This window comes from Globicephala melas, chromosome 16, assembly GCF_963455315.2.
Source record: "Globicephala melas chromosome 16, mGloMel1.2, whole genome shotgun sequence".
In the NCBI taxonomy this organism is placed as follows: domain Eukaryota; kingdom Metazoa; phylum Chordata; class Mammalia; order Artiodactyla; family Delphinidae; genus Globicephala; species Globicephala melas.
This window is the reverse complement of record NC_083329.1, coordinates 22063665-22079414: the sequence shown is the minus strand read 5'-3', so window position 1 is coordinate 22079414 and position 15750 is coordinate 22063665. Positions and strand designations below refer to the sequence as shown.

At 41.4% G+C, this 15750-nt stretch overlaps 1 protein-coding gene across 9 annotated transcripts in view; it reads right to left on the bottom strand.

Moving 5' to 3' along the window:
• The window catches only part of LOC115844941 (VPS10 domain-containing receptor SorCS1), a 790264-nt gene that overhangs the window by 116198 nt on the left and 658316 nt on the right, over positions 1-15750 (bottom strand). For all 9 annotated transcript variants that reach the window (XM_060285969.1, XM_060285968.1, XM_060285966.1 and 6 more), the window contains 2 exons: positions 13764-13943; positions 3401-3547 (listed from right to left, as the gene is read on the bottom strand). In XM_060285969.1, coding sequence (XP_060141952.1) covers positions 3401-3547; positions 13764-13943 — 327 coding nt within the window. The remainder of the gene's footprint in view (positions 1-3400; positions 3548-13763; positions 13944-15750) is intronic.

Here is a 15750-nt window from a genome sequence, read left to right as displayed (position 1 = left end):
GCCCTGCTGGAAAAAAAATCTCTTTTCTAATCACTAGGCTGTGCTTTCGGTGACACTGTCACTTTCCAAGTATTCACAATCTAAAAATCACTTTTTGTCTCCTCTCTGCTACCAGCTCCCAAGCCTGAGGAAGGTTTTAAGAGTCTGGGTCTCCTGGAGCTCAAAGATTTTCTTTCCTGTTGTGTGCCTTGGCAGAGTTTTATAAAATTATTGTGGTTTCCCCTTCCTTCTTTCATTTTTCCTCTCCTCACCCTACTGCTGTTTTCTAAAGCTCAGATTAAAACTACATTAAACAACAGGGTTAATGGGGGAGGAAGGTCAAAAGACTCTTGGGTACCATACATCCATGTCTCATTAATTCATCTTTCTTCAATCTTAACGAACCTACTAATCTGGTTAACTTTGGGGTCAACTGATGCCCATGAGCTTCAGAAGGTGGATATTATGACAAATCTTTCAGTGTGACTATGAATGGCAAGGAAAGGCTCCCACTAAAGTCCAAATATGAAACTCAAACGTCTATTATCCCTGGCGTGTCTGCTTCAAAGACAACACCCTCAACAATAGATGTGTTGAGCACCTACCATGTGTCAAGTATGATTCTTGAGCTAGTTCTTTGGAATGACCAAAAAGACAGCCACAGTCCCTATGCTCATGGAGCTCACAGTGCGTGGGGGAAGGTGGACAAGCAAGTCACCAAATGCATGTGCTGATTTAAGAGAGTGAGGAAGGTCACGAATAAAAAAGACTGGACCAAGTGCAACTTCAGAGAATGCTTGAGGAAGCTCTCCGAGATGAAGGTAATCAAGCAAAGGTCTGAATGCCAAGAAAAAAACACACTAGGAGAGGGGCATTTTAAGAGATATAACAGCAAATGCAGAGCCTGGGACACAAAGGAGGGCGGTGAGCTAATGGTATGGAAAGGTGCGCCCTTCTCCCCCACTGTGGCCTATACGGAAGGAAGGAAGGAAAGTCTGGAGACCAGGCAGGAGAAACGGACAGGGGCCAGACCTTGTGGAATCTTGCAGGCCATGTTAAGTATCTGAATTTCATTCCACCTGAATTAGAAAGTCATTAGAAGGTTAAGTGTAGGAGGGACATGCTCTGATTTCTAAAGCTCAGGTTGATACCATTTACATAAAATTTTAGAAAAGAGCAATCTAATCTCTCAGGAAAGAAAGCAGATCAGAGGCTGTCTAGGGGCCAAGGGTGTGGATAGTGCCTGTGGAGAGGCACAAAGCAATGTTTTAGGTGATGAAAATGTTCTGTCTTGACTGTGGTAACGGGTCTATACATTTGTCAAGATTTATCACTGAACTCTTAAAAATGCGTACTTTTTAGGTATGCATGTTTCAACTCAGTAAAGTTGGATTAAAAAAAAAGGTTGCATTGGCTGCTATCGAGAGACGAGATTGCCAGGTAGAGACAGGAGGAACAGCCTGTCACTGTTCCCATGAAGGAAAGGGGACGGGAAGAATGATGGTGGCTTATATTAGGATGGTCCCAGCCGAGATGGGGATGTGAGCTGATACTGCACTTATAATTCAGAGGCACAGCAGCAAGACTTCCTAACGCTGGGCTGGGGGTGGAGCCAAGAACACCTCCCAAAGTGCTCTGTGTAAGAGGCATTTCTAATGGTCCATTTATGATGCCAGAGCACCCAGGAAAGCCTCTTCAGGTGATATGGTCAATTCTCGCTCATGGACGTTCAATCACCAAAACACGTGATGGGATGGAGGACCACGTTAAGACACTGGTGCATCTCGTGCATCTTTGGCTCAAATACCACATTGCTCCAGTGTGGAACTGCTGAAGGAGGAAGGTGGGCATGTCTTTAAAAGGCTACTGAAGCATGTCGTGTATAGAGTAGGCATTCAGTAAGTGACTGTTACATTTACTTACTCTGCAACTGGATTTGTGTACTTACTCTAACAAATGGCTTTCCCCCACACTCCACCTCCGTAAGTTGCCAGTAATAAGGATAGAAGCTGAGTGGGAGGCTGAATTTCAAACTGCTTCCCCTGATGCGTGGTGACAACTGCGATATCCTCTGCAACTAATAAGGTCAAGCTATGGCTGCTGGCATCTTCTCGACTGGGAGGGTGACCCGCCTACAGCTGTAGGAGATGCACCTGCAGAGTGACTGCTCAGATTTCATGGGACAGAAGGAAGCACGCTGAGTGTGCAAAACATTAAAGTTGAGATTGTATGACGGGTGGGAATATTGATATAAATCAAGCCCTTCTTACTAAAACTAAGAGGTGTCTCCTTTAGCTTTACAGACTGGTCTCTCCTTTTCAGGCATTTAAATACAACTTTGGAATTGTTTTCTAGAAATTAGCATTTAATGATGCTTTGTTTTACAAGTAATCTCTTCTTCCCCTCCTTCTTCATTCACTCGTAACTATTCATGTGTCAAGTACAGGGCAGGCCCCAGAACTACTAAGAGGAGTGAGATGTGACCTTATAATCTTTCACTCATTAATCTATTCCCCCTCAGGTAGACAGCAAACTCCTTGAAGGCAAGACCCATTTTTGATCCCTCTCTTGGATACCATCATATAATCAAATACACAAATACATTGATCTGATCTACCTATTGCCCAAATGTTAGACAATTTTTAAAAAGCCATACTTCAAAGCAGGGGTCAACAAACTTTTGTTTTTAAGGGCCAGATAATAAATATCTTATTGGTGGACCGTACAGTTTCTGTCATGACTACTCAAGTCTGCCATTGTAGAGCAAAAGCAGCCATAGACAATATATAAATGAATAAGCATGACTACATTCCAATAAAACTTTATTTAAAGAAACAAGCAGTAGGCCAGATTTGCCCCACAGGCCATTATTTACTAACACCAACTTGATACAATGACATAAATGAATGGAACATATTATAAAGAGTACTGATTAAGGATTTAAATCAGTGGTTCTTACCTTGGTTTGAGGCATAAATTCCTCTGAAAATATGAATAAACATCTCCACTGGAAAATACACCTACACAATTCTGCATTCAGTTCATCAATTCTACAGCTAAATTTATGTATCATTAGATCCAAAACAGGTTATTCCCAGGAAAGTAAGGGTACGTTTCCCCACCATAGATGGAAACTATCCTACTCTCCCTTAAACTACAATATGAGGTTCTCATCAGAAATTGGGCATCAACTGAACATCCTTAAAATGAGCAAGAAACTTACTCATGTTCTCTTATCACTTTGGTCCAATCACAAGAGGCAGAGCTATGCTTCTTTTCTACACACTGCCTTCACACCCTTCCCTGTCCCCTTCTGTTCATCAGCTGAGCAAGAAGCCCTGGAAATATGTTCCTCTGCTTGTTGAACCTCCATCTCCAGCCCTCACCGTGTGGGACATTTTGCCCCAATACGGAGACTCACCAGCAAGCAGTGCACAGGGTCCCCCCTTAGGTCCGTGTCCGGGGCCTGCAGCAAATGCCAGTCTCTGCCTTTGTTGTACGTGATGAAAGTCTTCACTTGGTTGTCAATCTTCTTGTTAGCCAAGAACATTCCCTTTATCCCTGCTACCTGGGAAAAATCGACATGGCTGAAAAATACATCAATTTAAGAAGAAATCTATTTGTTTTACTTAAAAAAAAAAAAAGACTGTCAAATTCAGCTGTGAGCACTTGTCTTGGAGGAAAGAGGGTGAGGGTCATGCTTGTGTATAATGACCCCCTGGGACAGAAGACAACAGACCCGTGCCCCTTGTGGTATGAGGGTCTTAATGCAAATTTGATAGAGGCTTCTTATCTCCCCTAAGGTAGGTTGGTAGTAGCTTACTGTTGCCTACAGATAAACTCTAATGCTGTTGGTTCTGTGTTTGACAAATGATAAATAAATAGGGGTTACTTTTATTTTAGGCATAGCACTCATAGTCTTAAATACTCTATCTCACTTAATTCTTATAATGGTCCTTCTGGACAAGTCTCACTTACTCTGTTTCACAAATGAGGAAACTAAGGCTCACTCAGGTAAAGTGACTTGCCCAAGGTCACAATGCCTAATGTTATACAGATAGTAAGTGGTGCATCAGAGATTTTAACCCAGAGCTCTGTGGCTTCACAGCCCCTGCCCTTAATGACTAAATCACTGCACTATCTACAGCCTTGGGCAATTAAAAGAGGTCAGTTAAAACTCAGGATCCAATTACTGTTACTCTTCTTTTTCTGTAAAAGATCTCTCTATTAAGCTACCAAAATACATTGAGCAAAAGAGAACAGCTTTTAAACTTAAAGAAGCAGTGGTTTCCCTGAATTGTCAAATAATCCCTCCTCCACTTCTGTAACACTATTGTTCCTACTATAAACAGTCCTTATTAATTATTTGGCTCTGAAAATATGATTGCCTTCTCTCTTGTTTATACCTTAGGAAAGAGGTAACAATTGAGAAGTTGCCAAACTGTGCAGTAGCAAATCATTAATTGTGTCATGTTTTTCATGCATTTTAGAACTTAAGAAACACATTTAAATATATTTGTCTCTGCCTGAAATTATGACAACCCAGGAAAACTTGAGGGCAGTGAAAAAAGGGTCTGAAATGTGTTGACAAGTGCATTTCAACACTATGCAAAGGTTATCCTATTTAATGCTCACAAAAGCCAGGAGATATACTTACCATCAGCCTCATTTGAGGATGAGGGAACGGAAACTTAGATTAAGTGTCTTTCTGGAGCACAGACGGAGTAAGTGAATAAGCTAGCAAGCATATTTGAACCCATTTAACTTAACTCAGCCCCTTTATATTATAATATGAAAATTTTTAAGCAGAAGGATGAAACCATGGTATCAGTCCTTGTCACATATGAACCACTATACCTAGTACTTTATATGCAAAACCTCCAATATTCACTATAAACCTGCATAACAGCTATTATCCCGATTCTATAGATGAGGAAACCAAGGCATAAGGAAATTTTAATTGCTTAAGATAACAGAGAGTTGGAGTTCACACCCAAATCTGTTGGACTTCCAACATTCTTTCAACAAATACAGCTCTGACTGTCAATTCAAAGAGGCTGGGCTTCGATCAACAGAACATGCACATTTTGCCTTTGCTTTTGACACAAACCTCATTAGTTTGTACCTGCTGTTTTGGCATCTGGGATCATTTAGAGTTGAGCCAACTTTGTACTCCTTTGGAACAACAAATCTGTTAAGCAAATAAATGGTATAAACGAGTTTCTGGGCGGAATACTGTGAACTACTTAGGAAAACAAGCCTCATTTGGGGCCAGTAACAGTAGCCAGAACACTTTCTTATGCATTGCGGATCCCCCGTGAATGTGGAAGATGTAAATTTCCAGAAGTACTCTACCTCCCAATAACGATATGTTAATTACAAATAATATTTATTGATAGTTATTCACTATTTCAGCTCCATAAGGACTACGTACCAGGGAAGCTCATGCTGGTTTCGCATATGTTCGAGAGGCTGTTACATATTTAAATGACTAAACTGCCAATTCTTTAAAGATTCAATTTCATAAATCAGAATTTTCCTGCAGTCATACCTGTCTTCCCTCCACAGCAGTCCCAAACAAGAGAAATGACACTGTCATAACCATGCAACACTCTAGAAGTTTACAAGACGTAGAGAATGGATAAAAATATTACCCATCCCGGTAGTTCCCTTCCCCATTTCCCTCCCTGCCCTGTCTCTCTTTTGGCACGGGTGTCAGAGCAGGGCTGTGCATGTTTAGGAGCTGGTGCATTTGGGACTTCCCTGGTGGCACAGTGGTTAAGAATCCACCTGCCAATGCAGGGAACACGGGTTCGATCCCTGGTCCGGGAAGATCCCACAAGCTGCGAAGCAACTAAGCCCATGTGCCACAACTACTGAGCCTGCGCTCTAGAGCCCACGAGCCACAACTACTGAGCCCTCATGCCACAACTAGTGAAGCCCACGTGCCACAACTACTGAAGCCGGCGTGCCTACAGTCTGTGCTCCACAACAAGAGAAGCCACCGCAGTGAGAAAACTGTGCACTGCAACGAAGAGTAGCCCCCGCTCGCCGCAACTAGAGAAAGCCCACACGCAGCAATGAAGACCCAACTCAACCAAAAATAAATAAATAAATTTATTTTTTTTTAAAAAAAGGAAGCTGGTGCATTTGATCTGCAGAAGCGGTGAATTTATTGGCCCCCGACTGCATGGCATTATCAAATGCAACTTGAGCAGACAGCCTGTGCTTTGTAATTCATCGCTGGCAGCCTGGGCTTCAGGTTTATCTTGAGGAATAGAAACTTGGCAAAGCTGAGGGAATGTGTCACAATAGGGTACAGACCTAGAGAGTGTCTTCTTATTTTCCTCTTGTTGTCAAGGCACTTAACCTGTGAAAATCCCACTTGAGGTGTCTGTCTACCTATCTATCTATCTATCTATCTATCTATTACTTATTTGTTTTGGCTTCTTTGGCCTGGTCTGCAAAGATGGTCACCCCTGCTTGCTCTTAGGGCTTTGTGCCATTCAAGGTTCCTTCTCCCTGAGCCTGAAAAGTCTATCTATGTGTCTCGGTGCTTGCCTATTGTGAGGTCTCATCATATGTCTCTAGAACCTCTACCCTCTTACTGTAGAACTTTGCATACCAAGGGAGCAGTATTAGTGCCCAAAATGTGGAATGTGTGTGTACTTGTGTGTACATGTATGCATATGTATATTAATGTGTGTGTGTGTGTGTGTGTGTGTGTGTGTGTGTGTGTGTAAGGTCTGGGCTTCTGCTGAGGATGAGGGACATGTTTCTGTTGCCAGACAACCTCCTTCTGCATCCACAGCATGTAGACTCCGGTGGGACCATGGTGGGATGGGGTGGGGGGTGGGAGGAAAACTACTATTCCTACTGGAAGACATGCCTTCACATAGACACAGAGTTCTAAGGAACATATTCCTATGAGGATGATACATCTCACTGTTGGGAGTTTGTCTCCCTTCAGGGAAAGAGCTGTTATTAGCTTTTCTACCTTTCTGAATTCTGCACAAAGATGCCGAGTGTGTTAAGAAGCCACTTTTCTTTCTTTGCCTCTCATACAGGGGAATTTGATACCAGAAGTTTCAAAGGTATTAGTAATTATTTCTTATTCTCTAATATCATATAAGCCAAAATAACATTTTGATTAGATTTTAAAATATGAAGTGTTACAGCTCAAACCTCAAGCCAACATAAAGTACAACAGTACACTGACCATTCCCCAGGGTAACAGCCTCAAAATGCTACCTTCCCTTCTCTCCTCTTACTTTCTTTGATCATGTTTCCCACTCTCTTAGACAGCATCCCAACATGCCTCTCCCTATCTATCCTTCAAGGCCCAGCTCAGTAAGCCTTTCTCCAGAAACCAGGACCTCTTTTTCATCCTGACTGTCCCCAGCTCTTCTTCTCTGTCCTCCAATTTGTATAGATGGTACCTACATCTTTGCTCTCAACAACCAGGTAAGCTTCTCGAGGGCATCAGTCTTCCTGGAAATGTCTCTTGCACTCCTAACACTCCTTACCACATGTTAATTCTTCATAGATTCTCTTGTCATCTCTCACATCACTGTCTCCCACTTGAGTATAACTTTTGATTTATCATTCAATCCACCATATTCCCTCATTAAAATTAATAACTGAAAAGTCACTTTGTACAAGAAGTCCTTTTTCTTCGTTTTTAATGAAATAGGTAGAATTCTGCATTAGAAGACCGAACAACAATAGTGCCCCAAACTTATTGAGTATTTAAGAAATGTCAGACACTACATGAAAGGCTTTGCAAGCCTAAGCACATCAATCTAAGTGGTAGACTCGATACATCCTCATTTCACACATGCAAGAACCAAAGTCTGGATGGCGTCAGTCCCTTGCCTAAGGTCATTCCCTGGAGAACCTTAGCAATGGACTCCACACCAGTCTGTCTGTCTCAGAGCCCAAGCACTTAACCCTTTGGCAGTACTAGTTCTTCAAACTTCTTTCTCATCCTAGAGCTTCCTGAGACAAATATCATATATGGACATTATAGGAAGCTGCCTTTCATTCATTCTTTAGTACATGTACTCAATAGTTGTTCAATTAATATTTTTTGAATATCTATCACTTATCATGCGTTCTAAGCACTGGAAATACAGCACCTAGAATGTCTAAGTAACTTTACAGTCATGCAGCAGGGTTTTTTGTTAAGAGTCAGAATGTGCTAGGTGCTGAGACTTGGATTTCTTTGGTGATTTAAAGAATGAACCCCAGATATCTTCTTTGTTTTTTAATATTCACCTCTAGAGGGCACTCTCCAGTCCTGATCTTCCATATGTTCTGCACGGAGGTTAAGCTGGGAAGATCTTACACAGGGGTTTTTGCCTATTTCTGCCTCCGATGCTGATTGGGAGCTGATGCCTCCCACCCTCTCTGTCTCAGACTTTAATTACAAATCTGAAGTGTCAAAATTTGAAGAGAATAAAAATATGAATCAACAACAATGGCAAGAAAGAGAACATATTCACCACGATGATTTCTTTGGGCTTTGGAGATAGGATATTTTTCTGTTCTAAAGAGAGGATCCCAGCCAGGAGAGATACATACTCATCAGGGGTCAGGAGTGCCTCTGACATCAGGGAACCCATTGCCAAAAAGGTCTAAGTGTTCTTTCCTTCCCTGTGGCCTTGGTCAGGCAGCCTCACCTACCCAGGGAAAGAGCAGCCTTGAATAATTAGATGGTATATTCTATGTCCTGTAATAACTATGTCCTGGGTGGGAGAGCATTTTTCCTCCCTATCTCTTAAGCTGGACTGTAAGAGGTAGTCTTTTCCCAGGAATCAAGGTGTAAGCTATGTCATCAGAACTATGGAGCCTTCTCTCTTAAAGAGAAGGTATTCATAATGCACAGAAGACATTATGTGTGTAACAGAACATGCATCAGTCATTGGTGGCGTCTTTCATGCAGCTCACTGTGCCTCACTCATACATTCTGTGCCTTCTGAATTTGTCAGCCAGGTGACTTCATTCCCAACACAACCCTTTCGCTTGGCTGGGGTGAACTGTCATTGTCCATTAAGCCAAAGGGCTCTTCATCATCATTAATTGATACCTCCTTCCAAGAGGAGGGAGGATATTGTCCAAAGCTGTCAGATCCACTCTCATCACCACACCAGAGGAATACACTAGGAATCACACATCTCAGACACTCTCAGCACATCTCTTTTGCTCCGGCCACCATCAGGCACGCTGTCTTCTGTGACCCATCCCACGTGGTACCACTGGAGAATTTATGCTATTCAGGAATGACAGAATTTGGGGACACTCATTTCTAGGATTCTCTTGCGCAAATATATCCACCAGACAAAATTGGGAGCCACAGGATAACACGGCCTGAATTCACCTATAACTGCAGGCTCAGGACTTGGTTCAGAAGATGGCGAAGAGGTCCACAGCGATCATCTGCTGATCCTGTTTATGCCGGCTTTTCCTCAGACCATTTTCTTCTTCCGGTCTGGTTTCCTCTATAGCTAGGTCAAGTCTAATACTATTTATCCCGCTCTTTAGTGTGCTTCTATCTTAGGGTTATTACTCAGCCACAATCAAATACAAGCCTAAATACTGATCTTTCTGGACACACATAATGGTTTCTACCTAAGAGTTTGCATATTAGGGTTCAGATCCTAATTCTGCCACTTACTAGCTCTGTAATCTTATAAAAATGATCGCATTCTCTCTGACTCCATTTTCCTATAAATGGGTGTGATTATAGTCCCTGTGTCATAAAGTGAACATACAGACTGAATGAGATAATTATGAAAGGTTCTTTATAAAGTGCCTGGCACATAATGGTACCCCAAATATCATCTACTTAGTATGATCTTGCAGCAACAAAAATCACTCTCTAGCATTTTTTTCTCTGCAGCCTACTTTCCTGGCTCATGTGTCTCGACTCTTTTGAATGGGGTCCATGGCCAATGGTCAACTCACACTGAGGGGAAATTCTGGTATTTCGATAACTAAATCATGTAAGATGGGCCTCCAACACTTTGTCCCCAACATTTCCCTACCTCATCACATAGACACATACAGTTCTAACGTAGAGAGAACCACATTTGTCGTAAGGTTGCAAGGAGTGAGTGAATGAGATGATTGATTTTAATGAGAACTGTGTCTCCCTCTGCATTTCCCACAAAGACTCACCAACAATACACATGCTCGATACACAGACTCATACAGTCACACATTACACGGTTCGCCTCTGCTAACACAGTACAAAGAGCACATAAGAACAGCAGGCAGTTGGCATGTAGAAGCAAAGGATAAATGCCATCCTTCTCAGTCACCCCCACATGTGAGCAGATGTGAACTCTGTGTATACTCTGTCACCCTCACCTTGCGTATTGCTCATCTCTCCTCCTTATTAATTCATCTATAGATTTTCTTACTTTTCATTTATCTCTAACCACTCATCATTCATTGCAATTCTACTGGGAAATTCAGGCTGGATGGCTTTCAGCTTCCTGCTAAGCAGAACAATCAGATTTAAGGAACATTTGTGCCAGGTTCTGTGTCAGCCAATATTCTTTCTACCTAGGTAATCAGCAGATATGGCACTGCCATTCTGATCACATCAATTTCAATTCAAGTTGCTGTGAACTGCCAGGCTAATAAAACAAAGACTCTTCTTCCCCGGCCCCAGGATGCAGGACACCTTTACATAATGTAGTTACACCGCTGTTCAAAGTGATGATAGTAAGAGCCAGCAGTTTCCCAACAGATAGTCAACCTCAAGAGACACACAAAGGGAAAACATAAAGATTACCAAAAAATGGTTTGTCGTGTCCAGAGGTCATTCTATGTCCTCTTCTCACTCCCTACCTGTTAGCTATTTTTGATTTCAGAAAACCATTCATGAAAACAGTTGCAAATAACAGGAAATGACAAAGTCATTCTTGTTCAAATTTGTCATCTTTTCCATAATCAAGGGACTAATTTAAATGGTCTCTATTTTGGCAGAAAAAAAAATTATCCAGAGAAATTATTCCACACTGACTTGAAAAGAGGGGAGAAGATAATCAGGAAGGAAAAATGCAACCTGAAAATCAAATGTTTTCAGGAGAGCAGGGACAGAGCCGAGACCAGGGAAGCAAACTGGATGATTAATGTGGGACAGCTGATTAGACTTCATACTCTCAGAGCAAGATATTTCCACTGTAAATGCTGGAACAAGGCAAGAAAACATATGGTATTTCAAAAAAACACGCGTAAAGTTTAAATGTTTATAACACATTTACAAAAGAGGAAAGAAATGTTGCAATTTACATTTGTTTATAAGAAGACAGCTTTGGTGATAAAGGATGTCATATGGCCCTGCTAATTACAATATGGAAAGAAGCAGAGATCCAAAATGGTGGAAATACTTTGGACATTTAAACAATGTGGGTAGATTTTAAGACCAGAACATTGTTCTGGGGCTTAAACTCACTGGAACATAATATCAATTATACTATCTATAATTTGTTGAGTATTGTATTTCAGGCACTGCTCATGGTACTTTAAGAAGATTAGCTTATTTCATCTTCAGAGAAATCCTATCAAGGAGGTACCATGTTTATTCTCTTGTTTTAAACAAGAAAACTGAGGCTCAGAAGTTGTTGGATTTATCTCAAGAATATATACACGTGGCATGGCCAGGATTTAAACCCAGCCAGCCTGACTCTAAAATTTACACCCTAAATCAGAATTTTACCCTACATGAATTTGAAGGTAAATCACCAGAATATGTAAATGTTTTCCAGAATATATGTTCAGTTTGAGGCTGAGATATATGATACTATATTTATCTGGAACATGGGCAGGAAATGAAGTGGAAGAAACTTGTGAATGTATAAAAAATTTGCAGGGTATTTTTCTAAATATATACACAAAAAGTACGTCCTATGCTAGTCTACCATAATTTCCATCACAAATACTTGAGCTCCGAAATGGGCATATAGTTTGTTAACATGCCTTTATACACACAGAGAAGTTTAGATACTAGAAGAAAATTCCCAAGAACTCCTAAAGATGAAGGTATATAGATAGCATTAAAAGGAATTCTAATAATAGGTTTAAATTTCTTAAGTGAAATTGGTTTCTTTCTTTGACATACTGGATATGATTCCCTTACTTCTCATTACACAAACAACCTCTACTCTCTGAACTTATCCTTCACCAAATGATGACATCATTATGACTGAACGTATTTGAATAAGTTTTATAATTCTTTTTCAGATCGAATATGTGTATGATTGCACTTCCCAAATTCTGAATATGTTTCATAATGGCTCATTATATCCTATTATAAATCCTTCATAGCACAAGACTGACAAATGGCTAAAATCCATCCCCAGATAGCAGCTTTCTTTTCACCTGACTGTGCTTTAAATGGCCGTTAAAGTGTTGGTGTTTGTCATAAAAGCTAACTGATCCAACATATGATTTTATTTTGAAGCTGGTCATTCTGAGAAACAAAGGGTCAGAGTTCCCTTAGGGAAATCTAGTAAACTCTGCTTTTTGTTTCTCCTCTTCACCCCTCTTTAGGAAAAGAAAGACGTATTGATCTTAGCTCACACGTCAGAAAGGTCGTCAAGTACAAGGGAGTGTCTTTTTTTTTTTTTTTTCCAGTATTTGGCTGTAATCATTTTTTTAAATTTTATTTTATATTGTAGTATAGTTGATTAACAATGTTATGTTAATTTCAGCTGTACAGCAAAGTGATTCAGTTATACATATAAGAGGGATAGATTGGGAGTTTGGGATTGACATGTGCAAACGGCTATCTTTAAAATGGATAACCAACGAGGACCTACTGTATAGCACAGGGAACTCTCTCAGTATTCTGTAATGACCTAAATGGGAAAAGAATTTGACAAGGGAGTGTCTTCTGATGCAATGCAAAGACATCCTCTTACTTCTTTCTTCAGAGAGATGTAAGGGAGTACTGCCATCGCCTCTTTGCTCCACCCCTGACACCCTATTAGCCCCTCAAGAGTATTTTCAAATTTCACACTAGGCTCACTCTTATTCAAACCCTTTAATTGTTTGACTGCTTCCCTAGATACTTTCCAAGCCCTCTGGGGCTTCATGGCCTGTGGACTTGGTCAACAAAGAATCCCTCCCATTCTCTAGTAGGTCTGTGTCTTTATTCCCATCTTACCCCTAGGTTCTTCATGACCTTTTTTTTTTTTCTTAGATTCCATATATATGTGTTAGCATGCGGTATTTGTTTTATGGGGATGGGGAAAGGTAAGCTGGGACAAAGTGAGAGAGTGGCATGGACGTATATACACTACCGAATGTAAAACTGATAGCTAGTGGGAAGCAGCCGCATAGCACAGGGAGATCAGCTCAGCTCAGTGCCTTGTGACCACCTAGAGGGGTGGGATAGGGAGGGTGGGAGGGAGGGAGACGCAAGAGGGAAGAGATATAGGAACATATGTATATGTATAACTGATTCACTTTGTTATACAGCAGAAACTAACACACCACTGTAAAGCAATTATACTCCAATAAAGATGTTAAAAAATAAAAAATTTAAAAAAATTTTTAAAAATTAAAAAAAAAAGAATCCCTCCCAGAGCTGTTTTGTGGATTGCAAATTAACCAATAAAAATGTTCTGCAACCCCGCCTCCCTCTCCCCCATGGAATGAGGCCACATAAGGAACTAGTTATTAAAATGATCGAGGAAACGGCCGACTTGCGGACTTCAACTGCCAGTCCCAGCGCTGCAGTGGCTCAGGACCACACGTGCCTCGTGACATACCTCATAGAGGTCGATCATGACGTTGCCCTCAGGACCTCTGCTGCTCTGGACATTCTCCAAGGCCAGAGTGAAGTAGACACCACGGGTGTCTGAGATGTAAAGGTTGTATGTGTCGTTTTGGTTCCATTCTTGGACCGCTGCGAACACTTGGTTCTCATCAGTGCTGATGACATGCATGTCCTGAGGAAAGACGCAGGGAAGGAAACAGGAAAAAGAGTTTTATAAGTGCACCTGGCACGCGTCCACAGAGTGGAGTCTGATGAAGAATACCAGAATAGGCTCATAGGTACTGTGAGGGAGGACAGAGATTTTCCTATAGCATATTTGTGACGTAATAGTTAAGTGTTGGTCACATATTTCCTTTGTCATTCATGAGGTTAGGCAGTAAGGTCATCAGAAAATAGGACAGGGAGATGCCTGGTAGCTCAGTTACAATTTAATTACCTCATTAGATAATTTGAAGGATAATTTCTCAAATATGTATGAGTTTGGAGAATCAGGCATCCTGATAAATTTGCCAAGCACAAACACAGTACATGTTCAGAAGGCATATTTGGGGCAAATACGAGGGGCAGAGAGAAAACAGACAAGCTTTGCATCTCTCACTGTGGTCCAGGGACCAGCAGCATGGACATCACCTGGAAGTTTGTTAGAACCTCAGGCCTCACCTATCAAATAGAAATCTGTATTTTAATAAGATCCATGGATGATTAATATGCACATTAATGTTTAAGAAGCACTTCCCTAAGGCTCAGCAACCCCTAGAGGTTCCGGAGGAAAAATGTTCACGTGAGACCCCCAGAGCACTAATCTTCAGGTTAATGAGTGTCCAAGGACTTAGCTTATCAAAACCTGTACCCTGAGAAGTTCCCCAGGAAACCTGAAATAAAACAGGGAAAAACAGTCTGCGTAAATGATGACGTTTTCAGACTCCGGTTGTCCTGGAAGATAGAAACAAGGCAGACATAATGTGGAGGCAGTGAGCAGATGTCCCTGGGGTGGGGATTCCAAATCCCTTCTCTCCCCATTCAGAACTCCAGAGGAGTGGGTGTTCAGGGAGAGGCTGACATAGACCAAGGCTTGATGTCTCAGACCAAGGCCTGCTGTCTCCTTCAGGAGATCCCACTCATTGCTCTCGGCAGCCTTCCCCCCTTCGCCCAAGGTGGTACACATTGGTATCACATTCAAAAACCAAAAAGCAAAACAAAAACAGAATTATGTATACGGCTAAAGGTAAAAGAACAACCTGGAAAGATTCTTGGCCTTTGTGTAGCTCAGGGCTCAGATCCTCCCAGAGGGATCATCCACTCTCCTTGAAAAGGTTCAGGATGTCTGTCAATCTTCCTTGGCAACAACTCCAGGGCCGGAAAATTCTACCTAATTTCAAAGTTTCCCATTGTAATATATGCCCACGTTCTCTCAATCAATCAGCAATTCAACTTCAACTCTGCTTTAGACTTAGAGGAGCAAGTCTCTCATTCCTGTTGAAAACTGACCACAGTGAACTCATATGATTCCGGAAGGAAGAAGTCCTTATCCAAAGGGTTTTGTATTCCTGACACCTTCTCAGGCCTTACTGCCATACTCTAGAGTTTGATAACGTTTTTATAAAAAAAGTGGGGAGGCCAAAAATGAATCCTGCCCGTGAATTCAATTTGGTTGATAACGCAAACTAAGGTTTGGTATAAAAGTTGGTCACATCTTATATCAGCCCAACGCCTACGTACATTTCTTCTGGCAACTGTAGCTTGATGTTCTTTGAAAAAACATCCTCATGCTTCTCAGACAAATTTCCCCCCTGTGCTCAGTCTTTGCTACTTTCTCCCACCCTCGGCACCAGAAGTGATCTTGTAGGCCTAGCATTCAGAAAATTCCGTTTTCCTGATGACAGCGATTGGATCAGTGATGGCAATAAGACATGATGCGAGAATGACTGGAATTATTAGAGAGAAAAAAGTTATTTTCTACTGTTCGTTTGTAAGCAGTT